Source organism: Biomphalaria glabrata, chromosome 6 (genome assembly GCF_947242115.1).
Source record: "Biomphalaria glabrata chromosome 6, xgBioGlab47.1, whole genome shotgun sequence".
NCBI lineage: Eukaryota > Metazoa > Mollusca > Gastropoda > Planorbidae > Biomphalaria > Biomphalaria glabrata.
Window position 1 is genome coordinate 22,389,177 of NC_074716.1, and position 26,753 is coordinate 22,415,929.

General features: G+C 32.4%; 2 protein-coding genes and 1 long non-coding RNA gene across 12 annotated transcripts in view; 2 read left to right on the top strand and 1 right to left on the bottom strand.

Moving 5' to 3' along the window:
• The window catches only part of LOC106078026 (uncharacterized), a 49,723-nt gene extending 43,368 nt beyond the window's left edge, over positions 1-6,355 (top strand). Inside the window, exons 2-4 of the long non-coding RNA XR_008778655.1 lie at positions 3,331-3,422; positions 3,535-3,565; positions 5,856-6,355. This is a non-coding gene — a long non-coding RNA (uncharacterized LOC106078026). The remainder of the gene's footprint in view (positions 1-3,330; positions 3,423-3,534; positions 3,566-5,855) is intronic.
• On the bottom strand, positions 1-26,385 carry LOC106078025 (uncharacterized). 4 transcript variants are annotated; one of them, XM_056033650.1, is made up of 22 exons: positions 26,216-26,385; positions 24,553-24,601; positions 23,683-23,767; positions 15,422-20,358; positions 14,660-14,811; positions 14,382-14,520; positions 14,024-14,221; positions 13,698-13,795; positions 13,415-13,558; positions 12,631-12,777; positions 11,275-11,380; positions 10,182-10,286; positions 9,977-10,086; positions 8,184-8,261; positions 7,567-7,737; positions 6,864-6,971; positions 5,935-6,119; positions 5,447-5,527; positions 5,164-5,322; positions 4,938-5,045; positions 4,150-4,234; positions 1-2,235 (listed from the first exon to the last, which is right to left on the bottom strand). In XM_056033650.1, the coding sequence occupies exons 4-22, from the start codon at positions 20,334-20,336 to the stop codon at positions 2,104-2,106; spliced, it is 7,221 nt and encodes a 2,406-aa protein (XP_055889625.1). In that variant the 5' UTR covers positions 20,337-20,358; positions 23,683-23,767; positions 24,553-24,601; positions 26,216-26,385; the 3' UTR covers positions 1-2,103. The 4 variants fall into 4 exon arrangements, with proteins under 4 accessions (XP_055889625.1, XP_055889622.1, XP_055889623.1 ...); XM_056033647.1 differs by having other exon boundaries at positions 23,537-23,767; XM_056033648.1 differs by lacking the exons at positions 24,553-24,601; positions 26,216-26,385 and adding an exon at positions 24,350-24,396 and having other exon boundaries at positions 23,537-23,767.
• The window catches only part of LOC106078022 (zinc finger C3H1 domain-containing protein-like), a 30,655-nt gene continuing 29,597 nt past the window's right edge, over positions 25,696-26,753 (top strand). For 4 of the 7 annotated variants that reach the window (XM_056033638.1, XM_056033644.1, XM_056033645.1 and 1 more), the window contains exon 1: positions 25,705-25,812. The gene's annotated coding sequence lies outside the window, so the exon portion shown is untranslated. The other 3 variants (XM_056033640.1, XM_056033641.1, XM_056033643.1) reach the window with 3 other exon arrangements.

Below are 26,753 nucleotides of genomic sequence, written 5' to 3' on the forward strand. Positions count from 1 at the left end.
TCAAGTACATTTGTGTTTAATATCAATAAATAATGTATGTACAGACAAAGGTCAAGGTAGTTTTAAAATGTACATGTGAAATGGTTTCATTGAATTCATTTATTTATGGATTATGAACTAAAAAGAAAAAAAATACACTCCCCAGGTATTGCTGATTTCATCATGTCAATGCTAACAATGTATGTTTACATAGAGCTTGTAAATGCTTATTTGAAATGCTATCAACAAAATCAACAACATGAATTGTTAAATATTTCATCCCTAGCAGTGCTACAGAAGAACAGTACATAGTAATAATGACATATAATGGAACCTAAAGTACAATACATAAACTACAACAGTACACAATATACTAACGTATTTACAGAAACAAAATTACAGGACATAAAGCACTACAAAACATAAGAAAGAACATTAAGAACTGTTGCACATAAAGTACTGCAGCACCTAAATAACTAGCTCTATAGTCCATAAAGTACTGCAGAACCTAAATAACTAGCTCTATAGTCCATAAAGTACTGCAGAACCTAAATAACTAGCTCTATAGTCCATAAAGTACTGCAGCACCTAAATAACTAGCTCTATAGTCCATAAAGTACTGCAGCACCTAAATAACTAGCTCTATAGTCCATAAAGTACTGCAGCACCTAAATAACTAGCTCTATAGTCCATAAAGTACTGCAGCACCTAAATAACTAGCTCTATAGTCCATAAAGTACTGCAGCACCTAAATAACTAGCTCTATAGTCCATAAAGTACTACAAGGTATACAGAGCCACCATTAAAGAGCATTCAATGTAAAAAGTAATATAGATACTAATGACCAGGCATTACTGAAAAGAAAAAAAAAATACTTCAGAACATAAAAAGAAGCAGTACTTTAACACATTAAGTCAATATTGCAGGACAAAGATCTGGACAGTAGATAATAACTAAATACCATACAAGCACAACAGCACATGAAGGATTGCATAGCAGGACAGGTCAGGACATAATATCTACAGACCACACTAGCACATGAAGTATTGCAGAGCATACAGATCAGGTCAGGACATAATAACTACAGACCTTACTAGCACAACAGTACAGTAGGACTTGTGTACTAAGTATATTCAACACTACACTGCAAAACTTATAGAGAACAACGTTTTGGAATTAATAATCAAAAGCACAATAAAGAAACAAACATTATAAATCACAGGTTAGTAATAAGTAACTTTACAAACAGCTATTTAGACTATAGTGATGTATAAAACAGGTGTCCCCTCTAAAAAAAAAATTGTAACAGTTAAAAGTGCATATAAAAATACAAAGAAAAAAAAACTTTTGTTCTTAAAAAAGTTCTATGAGACCAATAGAAGAGTATAATGACAACTTTCAAAGCAACAGTCTGGTGATGTCAAGAAGTAAGGTAGAACAACTTTGTGGCTGTGTAGAATCACTTGTCAGCTAGATGGTTCACCTTTCACTTCACTATGTCTGTTTCAATTAATTTACAAGTGAATCAAGTACTTCAACAACAACCACCTGATACTAAGTGTACAAAGTCTGACAGGAGGTCAGTATGACAAGACTTAACACAAGTTGAAAACTAAACAGTTGAAAAGGCACTAAATTCCCATTGCTTCAAATGAGAGGATTTTGAAATGTTAAGTATGCATCAGTCACTGGAAAATGTTTCATCAATAAGATAGGTGCAATAGCTATTCAATGATCGAAGCAGAGTTATATTTCTAAACCAGTTGAACGGGAAGACTAAATAAACTGGGGCTGTTTTATTTAACCATTCTTATTCTGCCTGCATATAAATATAACAATGATGAATATATATAAGTAAGACATACAGTGGCTATCATTTGTCAAACATTTACCCATAGGAGGTTCTAATGATAATGTCTATTTGACCAAATATTTTCAAAGCATTGAAATATTCTGTGCATATCGTTACATTAGTTCTATTTGTATATTCTGTTATGTTTTTAAAAAGCACATAGAAATTATAGTGTCATGGTTAAGAGAAATCAATAAAATGATTTAAGTTTGAGAAAACAAACCTATGTAAAGCTATAACTTTAAGGAAAAAAAAAATGTAAATGTTAAAAGTTAGGTTTTCTTGCTGTTCAAAGTAATTTTACTTTCTGCTATACAGGAAAATTCCTTCACATCTTTGATGGGTACAAGAAGTCCTCTAATCCTGGCATCTTCATGCAGCTCAGCCCAAAGGTCATTCACTCTCTGTCAAGTTTAGATTGAACATTAGAAAAATAGGTCAACACAGTTTTATCGACTAACATTATTGGACAACATTCTCTGTAGTTGTCTTAATTTATATAATAAAAGAGTGAAACAAATAGCATGAAGCAAAGAAATATTTCTTTATTTACAATCTTGTTATTCTAATTTTTCAAGCTAGTCTAGCATAAGTTACCAGAGACTTGCATCCCCATAAAAGGACAAAAAAAAAAAGCTTTAAAAACTAGACTTGCGATGACTTTCATGAAACATGTCAGTCAATCAATGGCTATAAAACTACTCTAAGAATTGTCATATTTCTCAATTGAATTTATTGGACAACATTCTCTGTAGTTGTCTTAATTTATATAATAAAAGAGTGAAACAAATAGCATGAAGCAAAGAAATATTTCTTTATTTACAATCTTGTTATTCTAATTTTTCAAGCTAGTAATAATAATAATAATAATAATCTTTATTATCCGTAAGGAAATTTGTCTTACAATTTGTGCATAGCATAAGTTACCAGAGACTTGCATCCCCATAAAAGGACAAAAAAAAAAGCTTTAAAAACTAGACTTGCGATGAATTTCATGAAACATGTCAGTCAATCAATGGCTACAAAACTACTCTAAGAATTGTCATATTTCTCAATTGAATTGACTACTGGAGTAGTTCATGATTTACGTAAATATATCTTTGGATTTTCAAGCATTTTTTTTTCAGGGGATATTTGTCTGAAATAATACCTCTCACTGAGTCAATGTCACCTTCTCCTAAACTTTAGTATCTTAGACTGTTGGGGCACCATACACGACCGTCTTTCTCATTCCTTTCTGTCTTTGGCCTTAACTAGAATCTCTTTCAATGACAGACCTGTTGCTGTTGTCTTAGCATGGCTATCTGCCATTGTGTGATCCTGGTTCATTTGTGATGTCTTTGTAGGTGATACCTAGCACCTCACATTCATTACTAGGAACCTCCTCTCTACTTCTGCAGTTAGCATCCAGGGATTTACAAGTATACAAGAATGTGGCCATGACCAAGGAGCACATCTGCCTGATTTTAGTGCTAAGGGCTATGTCTTTATCTTTCCAGATTGTTTTGAGCTTTGCAAGTGCTGCTGTGGTCTATGTAATTCTGGCCAGTAGATCAGGTTTGGTTCCTTTGTCTGAAGCAATATCTCTGAGGTATTTTAAATCTTCTGACACTTTCCAGCTTTTCATCTCCAATATTGATGTCTATTTTAAAGCTCTGTTGGCTAATAGTCTTTTGTACAATATTTTTTATTTCTTTTTCCAGAGTGCAATGTTCATCTTGAGAAGCTCAGTGTGTAAGTTGAATCTAAAAAAACACCAGTCCATAAAGGAGGTTGTCAAAATACTCTTTCTGTTATTTATAAACCAAGTTTTTAAACCAAAGTATTGAATTCAAAAGGTGGATAATTTGCAATTGAAGGCAGCAAGAGACTAAAAGCCAGAAATGAGGATATGATGTCAACCCAAGCCTAGTACATGAAGAATGCAATAACTCTTGATGTTCTTTTAGTTGAGATACAAATATTTGGTGTCAGTGACATAGAGATCTCTGTTCTAAGCTTAACATTTCCTAAAGATACCCTAATAACTTTCCTAAAGATATCCTAATAACTTTTCCTAAAGATATCCTAATAACTTTTCCTAAAGATATCCTAATGTGTTTTATACCTTGGAAGGTTTAACACATTTCCTTAAATGTTACAGTAGGATAAAATAGTATTTAAAAGTTTACAATAAAAGACCGCCACTTGAGCAGAAAACAGACATTTGTTTGCTAACTCTGGCAAATCAACATAAGGGGACAGATGAAATACATCAGCCAAGGATGAATGATTGCTCTACAAAATTGTTTGTCACAGTGTAACTAGTAAATACTCACTAATGTACCAAAATGTCCCAAAACATACATAGCATCTTTAGCTCTTGTAAGTGCCACATTCATTCTTCTTTTATCAGAAATAAAACTGAAAATAAAAATAGGGTACTGAAAATCAATGAAGTGTAAAAAATTTGAATACAGGTCACGATACTGGCACTTTTAATTATTTTTATATTATCAAACACAATTAGTCTACAGAAGTATTAATGTTGGAGAAACTATAAATACTAAAATGTGATGTAACAACTAGTGCTGTGTGAATAAATGAGACCATCAATACCTCCCACACACATACTTCTAGCAAGAGAATTCTAGTTTCACTTTTTCTAACTTTACCCCATCACCACCCCTAACAAAATAATTCTACATACAATCATGTGACTTTTCTTTGGCTCCACATTTCAATATTGAAGCATTTCATAGCTCAATAATGCTTTTGGGTCAGACCCCTTTTTTTTATCATTCTGAAACACTCTTTCACCCAAAAAACTATTATCTTTTTTGTTCTAAGTATCTGTTCAAACTGTGATAAAACCATGTTTTACTGATTTTTTTTCAGGGGTGGGGTGGGGGGGTGGGGGGATGTCCCTAAAAAAAAAATTCAATGACTGAAAACATTGCTAATAATTTTAAAGTTGACATATATTATTAGTTTGATACCTTTTAAAACTAAACTTACATTCAAGAATTTACATTAAAAAGTTGTTCTCATGATAAAGCAGGTAATTTCACAAACTAAAGTTGAATTTAAAATGCTTTAGCACAAGTAAACTAAATAAATCATGTACCCAATAGTTGTTGGACTACTTTGTGCTCTCACACAGGACATTATTATCACATCTTTCTCCTGACCTTGATAGCCATCTACTGTATTTACTTCTATTCCGTCAAGATTGCTAAAATAAAAAAAAAAATGGTTGAAATTTTCAAGATATATTTTGTTTTCATTGTTAAAAAAAGACACTAACATAAAATAAAAATTATAACAAAAGTTAAATTTAGCCACCAGCCAACCTTAAGCGTAACTGTTCAACAATGGCTTGCTTTTGCTCAGAGTAAGGGCAAATAACTCCTACACATCTGCATAATGTTTCCCTCTTCAATTTTAAAGTTTTCATAATTAATGAACAAAGTCTGGCTATGCAAACTGCTTCTGGTACATTGTAGATTGATCTAAGAGAGAACAGACAAATACAAGTTTTTATTTCTTTAAGTGATGGCAGTAGAAAGAGTTTCATCACTTCTCAACTTCATTCATACAGAACTAAAGTTGTTGATCCTACACTAGTTTAAACACCTTGAGTTATTGGACTCTTGTCCTTCCTCAATATCAAACACCAAATATGGAGCAAGAAGTGAGTTTCTCTTGTAGACCACCCTAAGTAAAAAACACAAAAAAAGAAACTTACTCAGGAGAAGTACACAATGTTTAAAGTGTGTTCACAGGTTTTGAATGTGTAGATCAGATGAAGAGTATGTACCACAAATAAAGTGTTTTTATCTCTACATGTCCTATTGCTATAAAATATCTAAACACTAATTTTAAAGATGTTTGTTAGTTATATTTACATATTATCATAACCATAATATATAACAAATACAGTATTATCAAATTTCTACCATCAAATAAGACATACTTTGAAATGAATTGTTTTGCATTTATGTATATATGTATTCCTTTATGTCTCTAATTTCATGGACAAAAGAAACCTTTCTTCAACACAAAGATCAAATCCTTTGAAATGTGGTGGGTATCAAGGAATCATGTCAAGATTTATCCCTTACTCATCAGTTTCTAGTTTTCCATCATAAAAGAGATTGTTGGGCAGCGAGAGGATTTCAGGATGCATTCTGTACTGCCTGGTCAGCATCATGATTGGAGAGCTCTGGGATGGATTTTCATGGAACTTTTCAAAACAAAGATTCAACCTTTCAAACAGAGATCTGCTCAACTCTAGCTCATTGGCTTTCTAAAACAAAATGTTAACAAATAGTGACATGGGAGGTTATTACTTTTAAAATATTTTAATTTCTTTTAATTCTGACAAAACAATTGTATCAATAGTCTTATTTTCTTAAGCACAGCAAAATACTCTGTCGATGAACATTAAGCTTGTAACTATTATTCTATTTTTTTCCTTCTCAATTTACAGCAATTAAACTAAAAAGTTGACAGTAATGTTTTTAAGAAAACTATCTTTGTTTTGCTGCTTTGTAAACTCAATTTTTTAAAGCAACTTAAACACTCTTAGTTAACTAACTGATAAAAAGTTTTATTATTGTTGTTATCTCATGTAAAAAGGGCAACTCAAAGAGACTACTGAGCATAGTCCATTACTTTTTGTCTGTAAATGCAACCAAATAAATAAAACAGAAAATGATTCTGTATTGTATTTCTTTAAAATAATCCATAATAGTGTTATAAAAATACTATTTAAAAAGCATTTAAGAATTTAAGATTATTTTGAAATTATATAATAATTGTTTTCAAAACCTTGTCATTGCTATCAAATTAATTGTAACAAAAATTATGTCTTCAAAAAATTATAATTAAAACATAAATCATATCACTCAATCAGAAATGAACAGAATAGAAAAATATCATTAATTGGTTCATATACTTATAAACAATTGTTCAATATACTCTATGTCACCAGGCTCACAATAATTGAAACCAAAAAAATAAAAGTATATTAGTGCACATAAGTACATACCTGTGACCTAACTGTAGCTGGTAGCTGTTTATGGTCTCCTACAAGTACCACTTTAGTTACTTTGTATTGTAAAGGTATCAAGGTGTCCACTTCAATGGCTTGTGTTGCCTTTATTCAGGTAAAATGAAATGGAATAGGTAAAAGTGAATGTGTTAAGTAACAATTCATTCAACAAAACATTAACTTAGATGCATAGTAAAATATTTAGGTAGGAGTAAGAGTTGACGTCTGCTTTCTTTTATATTGCCTGGAAAGTCTCACTGTAGAGTTCAGGTGATCTGAATTTGATACTAGATCTGAGACAACAAATAACTAGATTAACTTTCCTATTGGCATAGGACAGCAAATCTCACTGTAGAGTTCAGGTGATCTAAATTTGATACTAGATCTGAGTCACAACAAATAACTATATTAACTTTCCTATTGGAATAGGACAGCAACTCTCTAAAAAAAGGTGAGATGCTTTTTATAAAAATCGAATAAAAAAACAACTCTATCTGATTATTTGCTGACAAAAAATAGAAAAACCTGAATATTCTTAGTGAAAAAAAAAAAAGCCAAAAACATGAATTAAAATTGTTGACATACAAATGCAATTATAATTAAAAAAACAACAACAAATGATTTCATGTCCTCTTCTCCAATTAGTACAAAAAGTAAGACCAAGCATTAAGATACATTATGACCAAAAAAAGCTACTGACCTCATCTATAATCAAACAACTAAATGTTTGAGAATTATGTCTGTGTTGCTCAGTACGATTAAGTATTTCCTTCAGACTCTCAATGCCAAAGCTACTGAGAGTGCCACAAATGACATGTGCATTATCTAAGACATGACATTTGGCTTGATATCTCTCTCTAGGTGAAGGCTTCTAAACAATAGAAAAATATACATTTCCTTTAGTAATTATTAGATCCTATTGTAAAATCTATATTTCACACTAATGACAAGATCAGACTAAAATATAAAAATATGTCTGCATGTTGGTGCTGCCCTACATTGGTAGTGGGACAATCAAGTTTGATGTTCTTTAGGCGAATGCTTAGATTTAGACACACCTGATTAGAGAAACAAATAACTTGTCAAAAACATGATCTCAAAAGAACTTCTTTGTACTAACTATTTCTTTCAAATTAATTGTAAACCACTGTTAGACATATCAGAGGTCTCTCCCTGTCTTTAGATGTATCATAAAGAAGGAGGGAAAACAAGCTACATGAAGAAGGGGAAATGACTCTAAAAGAAACAAACACTCAAGAAATGCATGAAAAAGAAGAAAATATTTTCACCAGAGACAGTAAAACAATGTCAACAAACCTTATCACTGGTAAACTCTTTTTCAAGTGTTTTTATTTGTTTCTTTAATGAGGCAAGTTCCTCCTGCTTTTTTACTTTCTGGAAAAGTGATAAAGTTAAATATAAATAAGTGAATACCAATTCCTTTTTTTTTTTTGTTAAATACCAGTAGCTGTTAAGGCACCAAAAAGTAGTATCATCAACTATAGTAGAGGAATTTATATATGTCTAAGTATATACAGGCTACTGGTCATTGTATTCAGAAAATAGTAAATCCTTAGTGCAATGGAAGAGAAACTGATCAGTTCTATGACTAACATTAATCAGTTTCTCTCAATGAAAAGCTCTTTAGCAATGTAGCAATGTAGGTTTATTTTTTTTTTGTTTTATATTTGTAACAATATCTTCTATACTACAATGATAAAAATCAAGTTAACTCTTTTTGAATGTTTATTAAAAGTCTTCTTCACCTATCTCTTAGATCTGTTGAAAGTCTTTCTAAATTCATGTCTGTCTTTTGCCTTGAATAGAATTTCTTTCAATGACAGGCCTGTTCATTATTTAAGTTGTCTTCTCATCGCTTTCTCTGTCTGCCTCTTATTCTTTTTCCTGGTAATGTTCTCTGAAGGAGGGTCTTTGCGAGCCCTGAAGACCTTGTGATATGGCCATAGAGTTTAAAAGTTTGCATTAGTTAGAAGGCCATCGTGGTGTCTAATTGCTGTATTAATCCTGTTTTTAATCTCTTCATTTGTGATGCGGTCTTTGTAAGTGATCTTTCTGTAGCATCTCATTCCATTGCTAGGATCTGTCTTTTGAGATCTGTAGTCAGCATCCAAGATTCGGAAGCATATAAGAATGTGGCCTTGACCAGGAAGCACATCTGTCTAATTTTATGCCTTTGTCTTTCCAGATTGTTTTTTTTTTTGCAAGTGCTGCTGTGGACTGTGCAATTCTGGCCAGTAGTTCAGGTTTGGTTCCTTCATCCGAGACAATAGCTCTGAGGAATTTAAACTACACTGATATCCTTTTTAAAGCCCTATAGGCTTTTGATCATAATTTGTGTTTTTTTCAGCATTGATTTGCATGAAAATGCTGCGTAAGTCTGGTCTAAGCGCATTACCAAGTCAAGTTATTCTTCTTCTGTCCCTGCCAGACTATCTATGAAGTCCGCAAAGTGCTAGTTAGTAATTCTTCTTCCTCCAATGCTAACAGAACCTTTGTAGCACTTGAGAGCATATTCTATTATCCTTTCAAGGAAGATATTGAAAAGAGTTACTGAAAGTAGGCAGCCTTGTCTCACTCCAATTGTGCTTATAGAAGCTCTGGATTACTTGTATGTTTTGATTTACATTCTACTTTTCCACTATTGCCTAGAGTGCCCTATGCCATACTCTGTTGAAAGCTTTGTTGAAGTCAATAAAGACATGAAAAAGATTCTGTTGGTGCTGAAGGTATTTCTAGCAGAGTATACTGAGGTTTAGGATTTGTTCAGTTGTGCTGGGGCCTTGTCTAAAACCCACTTGTTCTGCTATAATTTTGTCAGAGTTGTTAATTACCATACTATTAGGCAATTTACAACCCTGTCAAATTTAAATGTCAACATATAAATAAACTAAAATTAATCATTACTTTATACACAAAAAACATACACAGATATAACATGAAAATTATGAGAAAATAAAAATATTTTTTTTGTATTTTTCTCAGTCCATTAATTTAGTTGCAGAAGTAACCTCAAAGTTAGTTATTTTCTGTCTACACCATTTTAAAGATAGAAGCAACTATACAACATGTCTGAACAATTGTTCACTAACCTGAACACGTGTCAAAGAAGGATTTGTCAGCTCTTGTTCTATTTTTAGGATTTTATCTTTATACATCTGATTTTCTTTTTTCAGAGCCTCTGGCACTTGTTTTGCTTTTTCTTGAAAATAAATGTATCACCATTATTCAAATGCAAGTGGATCATTCAATGAAAGGAAAATGTTTTAAGTATCTGATAGGAGAAAAATACCAAACCTTTGATCAAATGGTTATTAATGAGAGTCTCCCAATAATAGGGTGCAACTTGAGGCTGGAGAAAGTCCTTGTTTCCAACTCTAACAAGGGATATTTCTTTCATTTCTGTGATGAAAGTACACACACACAAACAAATTTAATATGTTTAGAAATAATCTAGACATTAAATTACAGTTCAATTGGTTTTATAACTGCTAAACAAATTAGTTATAATAAATGAATATAAAATAGTCCTAGCTTGCTATAGCTATTACAAATAAATAGTTTAATTTTCATTCAATTTTGAAGTCCTTGTAAAGCTATTTGGTAATATTGTTTTTTTTTAAAATATTTTAAATATGATGCATGTAATATAAAGCATTAATTAATGTTGAATATTTTAGTATCTAGACGCACACACAAAATGAGTTGAGTGTAGGTTCAATGTGCAAGTTGTGAGATAAACTTTACTGTATTCTCTTCACTGGTTTATTTGAAACACTGTGTACATTAATATAGCATTCAAACATATTTTGTTTTTAGAAATGATTCCATAAAGTTGAATAAATAGACCCCTGACATGTAGGTCACTTAGCATAAAAAATACATGTAGATAAATTGTGCATAAAACTATGTCCTTACACATAATAAATACTAAGTTGAAGCCAGAAAAATAAAGTCAAACTTGCATAATTTTGTTTTAAACTGCTTCTTAACAGCAGTAACATTTCATTGAACAATACTTGTGTGTAGATGTCATTTAACTCAATACCAGCTGAATGCTAATTTCTTTTAATACTATTATGCAGCAATAAGTAGCATTTATCAAAACTACTCAGTTATTGTTTTATTTTCAAACAGCTACAATCTAGTTGGAAGTGTTGGAAAGTTGGAGTGAACTGAATAGATTTATTGATACTTTCAAATTATGTTTGATTTATCATTGGATTGAAGTAAATATTTTTTATTTTTATATTTGTTCTTGTGTGTTTATGTTGTTTGTATTTGCATTGCATCTATATGGTTATTGTTATAGTACTAATGCTACAATTTTAGTCAAACTGAATTTCCATTTGTTTGGACCAATAAAATTATCTAAACTTAAAGCACCTACTGTTATCTTTGAGTTTATTTGAAAACTGAATAATTCGCCGGGCAATCTCATCCACTGCAGCATTGGATGGTGTAGCTATACAAATTCTTCCTTGAAAATTTGTGATCTTTGGAAAGAAAAAGTACAATGTCAGTTTAATGTCCAAATACTTGAACTGAAATAAGTTTCAATCGAACTGTAATAAGGTTTCTATCAAAATGTGACTGTTCAATGTTCAAATACAGTTGAACGTAACCCATCAATGTTTATGAAACCTGTCACATACAACTTAACTTGATTAATACAAGAATACAAACAAATTAGACAGTCAAATACAAGAATGCAAACAAATTTGACAGTCAAATACAAGAATACAAACAAATTTGACAGTCAAATACAAGATAAAATTAAACTTGACACAGTCAAACAGAAGAAGGCAACAATACTTGAATTATGAATAAATAAATAAAATGTTGCATTGCTGTAAATGATAAATGTACAAAAGGTTCACAATTCTGGACAAAATCTACAAGCTTTTCACTTCAACACACAGAACTCTAATTAAAGACTTTTATTGGCTATTTAGAAAATCTAAATTAAAAATTTGCCTTTATTTACTCAGGGCAGAAAGATTTAGTAAAAAAAAACAACAAAATCTTATCTTATAAAATACAGACATTACTTAAAAAAAAAAAGATAATTATGTCCTATGCATCATGCATCTAGTCATGCATGTTAACCAATTACTTAAATTCTGCCAGGTCATTGTTTTTCCTGGTTAAAGAGGACCTTTAGTTAGTTTACTGAGTTGGCAACTCACTTGTATGTAATTTGATTAGAAAACAAATGTCCCTTTTCTTTATTTTTTTCATTTTTTTAATCCTGGACTGTTCCCATAGACACTTGTCAAATGTTGGGCCTTGCTTGTCCATGGACCAATATATATACAGTATTCTTAACATGAGTTACCAGAACTAAACAAGGCAAGCATTTCAAAATACAATTATAGCTATGCATAGAATTTATGTTGCCATAGTGGATAGATGATAAACAGCTTTAATATTAAATGGTCTTACATAGAGGAAACTGTTTTAACTTTGAATGACATGGTGAAGTCCATTCAATTCTAATGTGGTTATTAAGATCATGTGAGGAAAAGTCAAAACTGATGTTTTTGTGCTACCACATAACACTCTTATACAAATTGGCCTTTTTTTAAAATGCTCACAACAGAAATAGTGAACTACACAACATCTGCTTTATTGATAGCTATCATCACTAGGGGGAATCTTTCAATTTTACTTTATCCAAAATAGTTAGTTCCATAAGTAATGACTTAAGTGATGTGGCAGTGATACGCTAAAAGAGTTAACTTACCAACAAAATATGATGTACCAGAGCCAATATTGTGTGAGTTTTCCCAGTTCCAGCAGGTCCTTGTAAAAAAAATATTTTTGGCTCTTTTCGTTCAACAGCAGACTTGATGGTGCTGATAGCCTGGGCCTGCTCGCTGTTCATTCTTTGCTAAAATATTGACAACCATGTGTTTTTAGAATAAGCAATCTTACTTTTAAAAAGAGATTACTCTATGGATGCCAAATGATAAAACTCAAGGTTGCCAGAGAGTGTAAACATGATGCCTACTCTATTTTTTACTTTCCCTAACTTAGTTCTAAATAGAATGTTGACAAATAACAGAGAAAAGGAAATCAAAATTACAATTTTAATTTTCAATTAATCCCCTGCGGTATATTCCCTTTTTAGTAGAGACACAAAATTAAGTATGCAGAAAACCACAATGTTTATTCTCTCTGGCAACCTTGATATGTCATATATGACAGCAGAATAGGCCTACTAGTATTGGTTAAAAAAATATGCCACTAAATGATAAGTTAGTGTTTCCCAAATTCTGTTCAGTGTAACACAAGGGTTCGGCAAGGCCTGCATAGGTGTTCCACAAACTAGGCTACTAGAATAATTAGCTAATAAGCAACCACGAGAATGAATCTTTCTAAAAAAGAAATAAACAAAATACTCAGAATGTGCGAAGTGTTCCATTAAGGAAAAAGTTTGGGAACCACTGAGTTAAGATATAAACAGATATCATAGCGTTACAATAGAAACAAATAAATCAAACTGTAAAGGTACACTTCATACTTACTAATAAATGAGCATCAGGATTTACAGGTTGGTGAAAGTAAACACTGGACTGTTGGGGCTGCAGCAGATGTGAACACAATGGGTTATTAGGCAACATAGAGAGAGCCTGGAGTTGTCTTTCTGTTGTCCTCAAAGTGGAAATTTTCTACAAACAGTGTTAACATGTTGAACATAAGACTTAGTTTTAAATACTATGAGAAAAGTGCTTCCTTTACTAGCTAGCTCAATATTTGAATAGTACAATTAGCTAAAAGAAATCGTAAAAGAAAAAAAAAGTTATTTACTTCAATGTCCATCAGTTTGACATTAGAAAAGATGACTTTATAATCAATATTCAGAGTCAATTCAAAAATATGGATGTCATCATTTTTGAAAGCTGACTCTGAGAAAAGAAACAAAATTGAATGTTTTCATTAGAAATTGAAACCAACATTGATTTAATGTATTGTACTTATACTAAGTTTAAACCTACAAATGCTCATGCTTATAACTTTTTTTAATACTTTTAGTCCAAAACTTTTAATCAGACAATAAATTTTAAGAAAAGAAAAAAAAGAAAGCTTTAAAAATTCACTTGATAAAAATATATAGTAAAAATATTCTTAATTACCTTTTTCAAAGATTGGATAGTTTTCAACTAACCATTTTTTATTCCGATTCCACAATGGTTTAACACTTTTCACCAAGGCAAACTGTTCATGCCAATTAGGATCTTTTGTTGAGATGCCTTTACGTAAACCCCATGCTTTTAACCGCAGCAAATCTCCAGATGTGGGAACTTGATAGCGCTCTTTATATGGAATCACACCTATTCAAATAATGTTGCAAAGAACATAAATGATCACGAAGAGACTATTCTTAAATAAAGTGTTGTTCTTTTATGATTAACACAAAAATAACCAAAGTTTTGAAAAGTTTTAATTAAAAACAATGTTAACAGAAACATATTAGGTGAAAGACCTACTTACCTAATATGTTAACAACAAGAGGGGAATACAGATATCTCTTTTTATTTTCTGATTGTTCTGTATGATAAGGCATTGAAGTCAGATGAACTTTGATGGTTTTAGGCCTATTGTGTTTTCTCTCTTTCCAATCCTGATAGACCTTAGAAGAAGAAAGTTAAAAATTTAGAAAATGTTTATTTTATTCCTACACAACTTGTCATCTTCTCACAGCTAAGGCTCAATAAATAATATCTAAAATAAAAACAAAATTATTCTTTAAAAATGGAAGTTCCACTCACAGTTTCCCAAACTTCTAGAAGTAAAAGGTGTGTTGTAATTGTTAAATATTCATTAAATGACTCATAATAAAGTCTTAAACGTTGGTATTGTTTATCTGGACCCAGAAGTGGTGGTGGAGTCTTGCATTTGCCAGTAGAATTGGATGCTCCATCTGTAATTCAAAGAGTATTTACCATACACAAAATAATAGAGTTCCCTACCTTAAAAAATATAACCAGAATTGGCAGCATTTATTTGTCTCAAGAGTTATATGATAATGCTATCTTTTTAAACATTGAAAATTAGATGCCTATGTAAAACGATTATAAACCTAATTATTTTGTGTAAACATTAGGTATACATTCTCAGAAAACTACAAAATTGATAGATCATTGTTATGTTGATACTCAGGAAACTTTGTCTATTCCAAAATTATTTATACAATTGAAACCAAAGGGATGTTCCCGTGGCCTGATGTAAAGTTGTCTAGTACTCAAGAAATCAAGAAAATCTTTAAATCAATCTCCAAAATGATTTGCACATGGGATCTGCAGGCAAGAACTATAATCTACTCAGCCGTCACAATCAATAAATCAATAAAGAAACATTTAACCACAATATAAAGCTCTGCCTTCAACAAAAATAGGTAAACTTGGAATTTGAGCCAGACTAGATCTTCAGGGAAATAACAAATTTATGTTACCTTTTATTTTTGGCAGGAGTTCTTTCATAATTAATGTGATAGTAAACACACAGAAAAAGGACACACAAAAATTTCATACCATATGCTTCAAGCCAGTCGACATTCCATTTCAGTATTTTCACAAGGGTCATTGTGAAGCTTTCTGGGTTTGACTGAGGGGTTTCCTTCAGTAGAGGCATAACTGCAGATGAGGCTTGAGAAGTCAATTGAAAAGTATGTATTTTATTTTGTGACTCCCTGAAGTTGACTTTGAGCTTTTTGTCTGGAGCTTTATTGGACTGTTTTAAAATTCCTTTAGACATCAGTCCATCATGCTGTGTTGTCAGAATCTGGCGGGATTTTAAGCAGCTAGTAAGAGTGGTACCATGAACATTTCTAGAATTTCTTGCAAGATCTGGCACAAGTGATGTTGCTTTTGAAGATGGAACTGCTGAATCTGTAACTGCTACAGATGCTACTGTCGATGCTTGACAAGTAATTGATGCCTTTTTGACATCAGAAACCATTATAGACTGTGTATGTGTTGTGATAGAAGTAACACAACTGACTGTGGAAAGGTGAACTGATTCTACATTGGAAACTGATGAGGAAGGAGCTTTTACATCTCTATCTCTACCCACGTTCAACTTGACAAAGTCTTTACTGGCTGCAGGAACACTGGGCAGTTCTGGTGAAGATACAGAATGAGATTCAATTGCTATTTCACCAGAAGTGAGTAATGTCTTGTCTATTATGACTGGTGGTGACACAATTGTACTCTTTTTGTCAAGATTTTTAATGTTGCAAGCTTCACTTACTTTGACCTTCACATTAGCATTACTTTGGCCTCCAGATTCTACAGACTCTATATTTAATTTAGACTTTTTCACTGTAAGTTTGTCATGTAATATAGGTAACCCTTGGTCCAGTATGTCTTGTGTGCATGGCATCTCAACATCTTCATAATCCTCTACATTATTGGTAATCATGGATGATGATCGATCTCTGGCAGTTTTACCATGGGTCAGCTCACGATTAAGTTTCTGCTGCTTGGCTGCCCTGATGACATCATCCATTGATGTAGTAGGCAAAGCTTTGTTTCTTCGCTTCTTTGCATGTTTTGATTTGTAACCCAGATGTCTATGTGCCTCTCCCAGTGAGTGATGCTTTTCATTATTGACATTTAACCAGGGTGAGATAGAATGTGATTGATTGTTAGTCCTAAAATGACTTAGCGACACTGAATGAGTTAATGGCTTTTCAGTTTCACTACATGCTGTTGTAGCACTTCTACTGACACTCTTACTGTTCCCTCCTAAAGAAGTTGATACATTTTCTAGAATTATTTGCGAGTTGTCTTGCAACCTTTTCGACACTGTACTGATTTTATCTTTGTGTACGTTTTCTATTTTGTGCTTTTTTGTCAGTGTGTTTTTTGTTTGTGACAAACTATCTGGAATTTTACAATCACCTAAGCCAGCCATTAGTACAGTTTTATGCTGAGTACAAGGTTTCTCTTTATTGCTAGGGTGAGAAAAGCTTCTGTGCAAGGATCTATCATTGCTGCTGTCTTTGGCAGAAGATTCTTTATATTTTTTTACAACCTCTTGATTTAATGAACTAGTCCTACTTTTCCTTTTCAACAAGTTGACTGATGCTTTGCAATCCTCAAGAAATACTACTGGATTCAAATGTGATGTTAAATTCTTGTTATATATAGACGTCACATCATTGCTGTCACTACATATTAATTTATCTTGTCCCTTGGCATTTTTTTTTAATTGGCCTGCACTTGAGCCTTGGATGTCTAAGGTGTCAAGATGATGTTTATTTTTTGTATCACTTAGATCATTGCTTAAATCTTGAATATTAAAAGTAGAATTTGATATTTTTTCTGGACTATTTGGAGCATCTTCGGTCAAATTTGATTCTTCTGATGAATCTTCATCTTTTTCAGAACTTAATATTAGTTTAGGAATCATAATAAGTCTTTTACATTTTTTAACTGTAGGGAAAGTGAGATCTTTTTTTTCTAATGTTGGCTCAGTTAAGTCTATTTGTGTTGGTGCCAAAAAATCTTTTTCTAATGTTGGCTCAGTTAAGTCTATTTGTGTTGGTGCCAAAAAATCTTTTTCTAATGTTGGCTCAGTTAAGTCTATTTGTGTTGGTGCCAAAAAATCTTTTTCTAATGTTGGCTCAGTTAAGTCTATTTGTGTTGGTTTTATTTTCTGAGGCCTTGAATTTTTCTGTGCAAGTGTCACAGAATCCAATTCTACTTTTAGAGTCACTGAATCTACCTGAGTGGGTGTAAAAAAATCTACACTACTAGATCTGTCTGTTTTGGTATAACTTGCAGAACAAAGTTGTGCATTTTGAGAATCTTTATCATGGTCAACCTGTGTTTCAATGTCAAATATTGACCGCTGACTATCACAATTTTTGGGATAAGCACCCTGGATGTCAAAGTCTTCACAAGGAAAAGTTTTTGTGCTTCTCATATAATCAGCAGCCAGTAAAGAAAAACACTTCACATCTTCATCCTCTCTGTGTGACATGTGTTGCTGATTAGAAAGATTATCCATGTCTCTACTGTCATTAGAAGGATGATGTGTTGATGGTAGGTCAATTTGAGTATCACAAGTAAATGCATTATTCTTACTGCTTGAAACTGCAGAAATTTTTTCATCAATCTGAGTGTCTGAGTTAAAAATTAACTTATTCTTGTTTAATGAAATATTTTCACTACATGTCTGTTGTATGAATTCCGTTTCTTGTTTTATGCCAATAACCTGAGTAGCCAAGTCAAAAGGATCCATTGTGTCTTCTGAATCTTCCATAGCAACAGGCTTCGATGAATCTGATTGTGTGGTTCTTGAAAAAATATCATCATCTAATGTATTGTTTTCTAGTTGTGTTTCTTGTAAAAATATATCAGAGTCAGAAGAATCAGAAATGATCTGAGCCGTTATTTGAGTCATGACATTTCTTTCTTCTAGAGCATCATCTATTTGTGTGCTTTCAAGAAAACAATCCTCTGATATAGTTCTCTTTGCTGATTGTTCCAACTCAGTCTTTTTTGTTAAGGCATTATTAGTAGTTGTTTCATTCAATGTCGAATGATCTATATCTGTAGGTGTATTTGGTTGTGTTTCTTGCAGAAAATTATCATGGTTATATGTCTTATTTTTCTTAAATGATAAGGAATTATCTTCAATAGTATTAGTAATAAAAAAGACATCATTTGAAGAATCATCAACAAGAGTCTCTTGTAGATATATATTCCTGTCAGATAGAGTCAAACTCTGTTCTTGCTGTGCATCTAGTACATAATCAACTTGAGTCTGAACATTAAATAATATATTGTCATTCAATGGATCTTCTGTTGAGTTGTCCAGTCTATTGGCTAGATCAAAAATACTTTCAGCTTCATCTGAGTCATGGCTTGTATCATCCCCAAAGAGGTCTTCAGATTCATCTCCATTGTCATCATCACATGGCCCAGATTGACATTTACAAGGACTGTCAAATACAGACTGAGTTAAAAAAAGCTCTTCATCATCAGAATCAAAAACATGAACTACATTGTCTACCATGGAATATTTCACCTCATTATTTGTTTGATCCTCCTGATCTTGCTCTTCTTTATAAGCAGCCAGATCTGTCTGGTTATTGTCAGAAATAACAATTACTTGTTGGTTAACAGCAACATTTTCATTATTGCATTCTTGCCTTGCCTGCTTCTGAGATATTAGATTGTTAATGTCAGTATTTAAAGGATTTTGTATAGTCTGGGCAACATTAGCTGCTTTATTAGGATTAATTATTTTTTCCACACTTTCCTTTCCAGCAGATGGTTTAGAAAATAATCTTCTCTTGTGATGGTGGGTGGAAGAGTTATGCAAGCTGACCATGCTGAGCTCATCTTTTTGAACTAGATCAGATTTTGTTTTGATAACATTTGGTGTGGAGGTCTGAAAGGTTTGGTTAGGCTTGGTAGAATGTGAGTTATCCAAATCTTCATCTGAACTTATTAGCATTTCAATACATTGTTCTATATTTGCTTGACATCTGTCATCTTGTGTGGTACCGCTGCAGGTGAACATCTGAGATGACAATAAACTGGATGAACTGCTAGCCTTACATTGTACTGTAGATCTTTGGTCCTTAGAGGCTTTATCCAAGTCAAAGGATTTAGAGTAGTATGTCAAATCTGGGGGGTTATCACTTGTGTCTTCTAACGATCTTGATAGATCCTGCATGACATTTAGGGAGGGCATGCTAATGTTAGCTGTTGTCAGAGATGACTTTTCATAAGGAGCTTGACATCTGAACAAATTTGGTTTATTTGGTTCATTCATTATAATAGTGTCATCTGATGAAGCTGTGCTTACATCATCAGCAAGACTACTGGAACTTGTTTTATATTTATCTGTAACTGGATGTAAAGAAGTTGGAGAAGAGACCATTAAGTAATTAGCCTCAGAATCTGCACACTGAACTTCTGCCCTACCTTCTGTCTTTCTAAGTGATTTTCTTAGACTTAGTCTTGAAGTTGTAGAACCTGATCTGAAGACAGGTGATCTAGAGGCCTGAAAACTTCCATTAATTCTATCCTCCTCTGAGGACAGAGAGGAGGTACTGAGGTTTTTATCTTGTTCAGATTTGGTTTGCTCTGACTTTGAATTGATACATTTCTCTCTTCTGTTTTCACAAACCCGTTTTATAAAAATTTCAAATTTCATCTTGGTTTCATCTTTAGAGAGCTCCTCCCAAAGATTCCTCACCCCGGACTGAAATTTCTCAGTGTCTCTACTTTGTGTGGCTTGTGACCTCTGGGTTTGAAATATACTTTGAGATGCACTCTCTTCATCTGAAGAAATGGTGATGGTGTCATAGTTATCAGATGTACTGACCGCTGCATGTGTAACCTCATCATCACAGTCACTATCGCCATCACTTTCTGTTTCTGGAATAGTACTGGCATCACTGTCAATACCGGTAATGTAAAGATCCATATAATTGTGCAGTCACCTGAATCTATGAAGGAAAAAAAAGGAAAATCATAAATTTGAGTAAGTCTAATTTGTATATATATATATATATATATATATATATATATATATATATATATATATATATATATATATATATATATATATATATATATATATATATATAATAATAATAATAATAATAATCTTTATTGTCCGTATGGAAATTTGTCTTACAATTTGTGCATTACACCAAACAAAAAACATTATAACTATAAGAAACCAAAGTGTACATTCACACCAGACTCACTCATAATTTACATGTGACAAAGTTTATACCAGATTGTTCTTATTTAATGATTTGATTGCCAGGGGAACAAAAGAGTGTTTGTGTCTGTTTGTCTTTGCTATCGGTGTCTTGTATCTCTTTTGTGATGGTAAGTTCATAAAATCCTGACACAAAGGGTGATTCTTTACTTCGAGGATTTTGTTAGCTTTTTTATAGATGTTTGTCTCAAACAACTGCCCAAATGGGGTTTGTTTTTTGCCAATGATTTTACCAGCAGCATTTAGGATTCTATAAAGTTTATTCTTATTTTTAATGCTCAGATTGCCATACCAGGCAGTGATATTGAAACTTAAAATATTGCAGATATGAGCGTGATAAAACATAGCCAAGGCCTTTTCGCTAACATTAAACGAGGACAGTTTTCTTAGTAATCGTAATCTTTGCTGCCCTTTTTTGCTGATATAATCAGTATTTGCAGTGATATTTACTTTATTGTCTAGGATAGTACCAAGGTATTTAAAGGTTTGCACTATTTCAATAGTCTCTCCAGCTACAGAAACAATATCATGTTCCTTCTTTTCCCTATGAAAATCGATTATCATTTCTTTGGGTTTTTTTACATTTAATAATAAAAAATTATCTTAACAGTATTTTTCAATGTGTTTTATTTCTTTGAAATACTCATTTACGTCTGAGCTCTCTGAGAGCAGGGCAAGAAGAGCCGCATCATCAGCGAATTTTGTGAAGAAGCAAAAAGGACTATCGGATTGAAAATCATTGGAGTACAAAATGAACCACAATGGCGATGTCACAGCCCCCTGGGGCGCCCCTGTGTTAACTATGCCTTCATTTGATATAACATTGTTTACCCTAACCCTCTGAGATCTCTGGGTCAAAAATTCATTAGGCCATAGTATTATGTATGGACTAATATCCAACGCTTTCATCTTTTCAATGAGTAAATGAATTTGTATAGTGTTAAAAGCTATGAGAAATCAATAAAGAACAGTCTAACATAAGTGTTGGGTAAGTCCAGATGTTTGTAGACACAATTTAAAATATTTAGGATGGCATCATCTACACCTTTACCCTTTTAGTAAGCAAATTGTAAAGGGTCTAACTTATTACAAAGATCATTCAGAAGAAACATTTTAACCAATTTTTCTAAACATTTAGACACAATGGAAATAAGTGAGACAGGTCTATAGTCATTAATTTCCTTCAGTTTGGAAACCTTTGGCACAGGTACAATTATAGATGACCTCCATGCTTAAATTTCCTGGTGTACAGGTAATTAAAGTCACTAGAATCAAGAAAAAAATTCTGCTGAAGAGAATGTTGCTGATAACTAGAATGTGTTCTCAAGGCCAACAAAATGCAGGATTCTACAGTAGAACTGTTTCTCAAGGCCAACAAAATGCAGGATTCTACAGTAGAACTGTTTCTCAAGGCCAACAAAATGCAGGATTCTACAGTAGAACTGTTTCTCAGGGCCAAAAAAAAAAAAAAAAAAAAAAAAGCAGGATTCTACAGTAGAACTGTTTCTCAAGGCCAACAGAATGCAGGATTCTACAGTAGAACTGTTTCTTAAGGCCAACAAAATGCAATATTCTACAATAGAACTGCTTCTCAAGGCCAACAAATTCCAGGATTCTACAGTAGAACTGTTTCTCAGGGCCAAAAAAAAAAAACACACAAAAAAACAGGATTCTACAGTAGAACTGTTTCTCAAGGCCAACAAAATGCAGGATTCTACAGTAGAACTGTTTCTCAAGGCCAACAAAATGCAGGATTCTACAGTAGAACTGTTTCTTTCTTAAGGCCAACAAAATGCAATATTCTACAATAGAACTGCTTCTCAAGGCCAATATATATATATAATTCTCTTCATGGCCCAACCATGCAACCAAGTCAGACTAGAGTTATCACACGTAACTATCTAGGCGACAGAGAGCACGGCTCAGAAAAAAAAAGAGGGGGATGGGAGAACAAGTAATCTTTCTCTTTATACATTTTTATATATTTGACTACATTTATGTGTGTATTTTTTTTTACACATATGTCAATATCTGGTGTCATAAAAATAGTTGCATGTGTTTTCTGTAGCTTTGTTTTGATTTTGCCTCTTCGTATTGCCCTTAGTTTACTATCTGTGGCCACCACTTTACATATATTTCGTGGAGTCAATACACAAAACTGTTGCTCTCGAACTTCGCAAGATGGCTGTAAGCTTTGTTTGCGAACATTGGGATAACTATGGCGATGCCCTGTCCATTGTTCTTACTCACGGAAGCACAGTCATAATACTCTGCTTGAATATACACTGCCTACATGAATACTTCCGCATTTATGATGACAAGGCTGAAATTGTAGCGATGTCTTATATACTTCCTGCTACTATCAGTATTCACTTCAGAGATGTTGGCCTTGAGAACGTCCGCATGAAACTCCACGAGTTTACAATCTGGGTCATCGTCTCTAAATTTCCCTGCTATTTAGCAGTTGATTTCACTGCAACGCACAGGAGTGTAAAACTATAGCAGCTGCTACCTCACAAACTGTCCTTATTCCCCAGATGTCCCTCACTCCATCAGATTCAAATTTACCTTTATGGGCAGACAATGGATCTCATTCTCCAATTGTAAACAAACAACATTTAGCCACATGATTCTCTACATCTTCAATACAAATTATGTAATCCATAAAGGCTGTCACGTGATACGTTTTTTTTTATTGCTTTATCAATATTATCACGTGGCTAAATGTTGTTTATTTACGATTGGTGAATGAGGTCCATTGCCTGCTGGATTAGCCTTTGCCATGACTATTAAAAAAGCACAAGGCCAAACGTTCAAAAAGATATGCCTGTGTCTTCCAAAACTTGTTTTCAGTCATGGACAATTGTATGTTGCTCTCTCCAGAGTTCCTTCTTTACCTTCACTCACAGTCGTTTGCCTAAACCCACCACATGTGGACAACTGTGTCTTTCAGGAAGTGTTCACCCGTCAGTAAATAGCAGCGTATATATGCTATGCCTTGGGTTGACTAGTTACAAATAATTGCAGCTAGCTAGTAATAAACCTCTAAGTCTGTTGTGGTCACACATCTATAGAAAACTTTTTTTGATGAGTAGTGAAGTGTTTTCTTCAAACATTACAAAGTTTGTCTGTAAAAGAAACAATAAAATGGTCTGTTATTTGTGTATGCCTGTAGCACTGTAGTGTATCATGTATGAATAATGAAGTATGAGTCCTGTACTTCAGAAGATTCTATAATGATTTTGTTTTTTCTACGGGCTGTAGACTACTGTAGAGATTGGAGAAAATGTGGTGGCAGACAAAAGAGGTAAATGATAAAATTTATTATAAATAATATAAATCATTTATCATAAACCGTAAAGGTAAAAAAAAGTCTAAATCAAGTTTCATCAATCTTTAAAATTTAATGATGATCTAGATTATAGATCTTTTATTTTTATCTAGTCCAAGTCTAGTCTAGTCCAAATCTATCTGTTTTTATTTAAAAATCGAAAGTGAAAGTAAGTATAAGTAAAATATTTAAGGCTAAGGCGAAATTAAGGTAGCCTAGTAGTCACTCTGCACTGCTTTCTTTTTTTGTTTATATATCTAGATCCTAATCACAATCATTCATGTATCTAGATCTTGACGAATTTCAGTTTAAAAACAAAATCATTATATAATCTCTAGATCTAGAGTCCTATTTAATATATTATTTTATATTTATTTACGATAGCTAATGCTAGATATCTAGATATGTACGCATCGAATCTGCCACTTTACCAATTTTTATGTGTAAAATTTTGAAATGCTGCCAACATTTATTACATATTGTAATAGTGCTAAAGTTGTGTTTTATTATAATATCTAATTTAATCTAGATGCTAGATCTAGTCTATATCTATTACTAAAAAATACATAAATCACGAATTACATGGGACTAGATCTATAACAACAAGGCATCAGGAGTTGATTGACAGAATCTATAAAATATAAAAGGATAAAAGTTTCATTAGAAATGTAATAAAAAAATAGGCTATCATCTATAATCTATATCTAGCTAGGTAGATCTAGGTCTACTGTAGTTGTAGACAAATTAGAGTCTAGATATCTAGAATGCAACTCTGTATATAATAATACATATGCGGTCTATGCAAAATGGTATCTGTGTACTGTGTATATATGTGTGAGAAAGAAAGAGAAACAGAGAATATGGATGCAATGTAGATTATTCTAGATCAGGATCTATCTACCACTAATAAAGTCTAAAAGCCCAATTTAGCAAATCAAAACATCTAGATTCTAAATCTATTTTGTGGTAAGAGCCATATGCAGGGCCCTTAATGGTAGACATATATAATATATATATATATATATATACCGCACCACGCTAAGAGAAAAAACTATACTCTATATATTTGTTTGTTAATTTTCATTAATGACTCTTTCATATATAGTTTTCATAATTCAAGAGGTGGTTCAAACTTTATCACAAAGCATTTTCCTAATAAAATCCGTGTGGACATCGATGTTTAAATATTCGAAATATGTACGATTTGAATTGGTTGATTTCACCTATAAGTGTTTTTATTGAGAACTGTTAAACGATACTAGCCTCTTAGAATTGGCAGATCATTAGAAGCTGTCTGAAACTGAACGGAATTTTGAAACCAAAAATGTATGTTAAGAGCTTCAATGAAAGTTCAATGGTAATTAGTATCATAAAGATACTAGGAAAATATTGAGTAACAAGTCCTAGTTTATCAGAACTGATTTGGTTTTGGAAGTTGGTGACAATAAAATCTCCGATCGCGGGGCCCCCTATAGGGCCTGGGTCGGTTGCCCCACTTGCCATCCCCTAAGGCCACTACTGATTATTGCATATCAAAATATTCTTTGCACATTTATAAGATCTTGTAGAATCTAGATCAAGTACTTATAGTTATTACTAGTTACTAGATCTAGTAACTAGTAGTAGGCATATTATATATATTATATACTAATATCATATTGGCCCACTGTGATGGCTCTATATCTTTTATAGGTAAGTGATTTTTATTTATACTTCGTCGTTGAAGGAAGTTGTTGTTTTACATAGTCATAGTCTTGTGTCCCAGAAACAAACCAAACCAATATAATATGACATGTTAACAGCCCATTTAGAAATTCAAAGTCTACTTTCAAAATCTGGAATGTAATGTAGAATACATTCTAGATCTAAAATTAACTACGAAACATTAACATTAAAACTTTACAGCTGGATATAAAATCTAGTCAATATAGGTCTAGTCTAAAAGCAAACTTTAACTTTACTTTAAGAGTTTGACTAGAATCTAGTTTATCTAGTGACAGTTCAGTAGTGAATAAAGTGAATTTACTTATTTAGTAGATCTAGAGATCTATCATCTAGAGATTCAGATTGACTTAGTTAAACTTAGTAAGACTTAGATCTAGTTAGAATAGATCTATACATACATCTATTCTTAGACTGTCTAGAGTTTAGAGTCTTACTGAGTGATACTGAGTCTTAGTATTTAGAATCTAGATCTATCTTACTATCTAGAATCTATTAAGTATTATCTAGTCTAAATTCTTACAAGTGTTATTCTAGATCTAGATTCTAACTACTATACTATACAATCGTCAATATACTATAATTAGTATAATAAGTATAATTTAGATTCTAGATCTAGTAGATTAGATATAATAGATCTATAATCTATTTGTAGAAATGTAGACATTGTAATGTAGTTAGAGTAGATCTAGTAGTAGTAGTAGTAGACATAGATCTACTTTCACTTTCAAAACTGAAAAAAAAAATCTTCCTCCTGATTTGGAATTTCCATTGGCATTTTTTTATTTGGTTTTGGTTAAAAATAGAATATGAATAGACTCCCCAACACTACAACAGCTTACTAGGAATTAAAATAAATTATGGATATCAATATGAATTGGCTTTATTCTTTTTATAATACTTAGAATTTAGAGAGTAGATAAGATAATCTTATCTAGATCTTCTATCCATATATTATAGTCTAATCTAGATCTAGACTCTCTTCTAGAGTAAAATTTTAGATCATCATCATGATCATAATCATCTCAGGGTCTCAGGTTCAGGCACCTGTTATTAGTGTT

Excerpts from the sequence above, each read along its gene's own strand:
- LOC106078025 (XM_056033650.1), bottom strand. The coding sequence starts at position 20,336 with ATGGATCTTTACATTACCGGTATTGACAGTGATGCCAGTACTATTCCA. Across the intron at positions 12,778-13,414 it reads ATCCTGATGCTCATTTATTA|CAAAGAATGAACAGCGAGCA; the intron begins GTAAGTATGAAG and ends TCAATATTTTAG. Across the intron at positions 6,120-6,863 it reads CAGCTACAGTTAGGTCACAG|AAAGCCAATGAGCTAGAGTT; the intron begins GTATGTACTTAT and ends ATTTTGTTTTAG.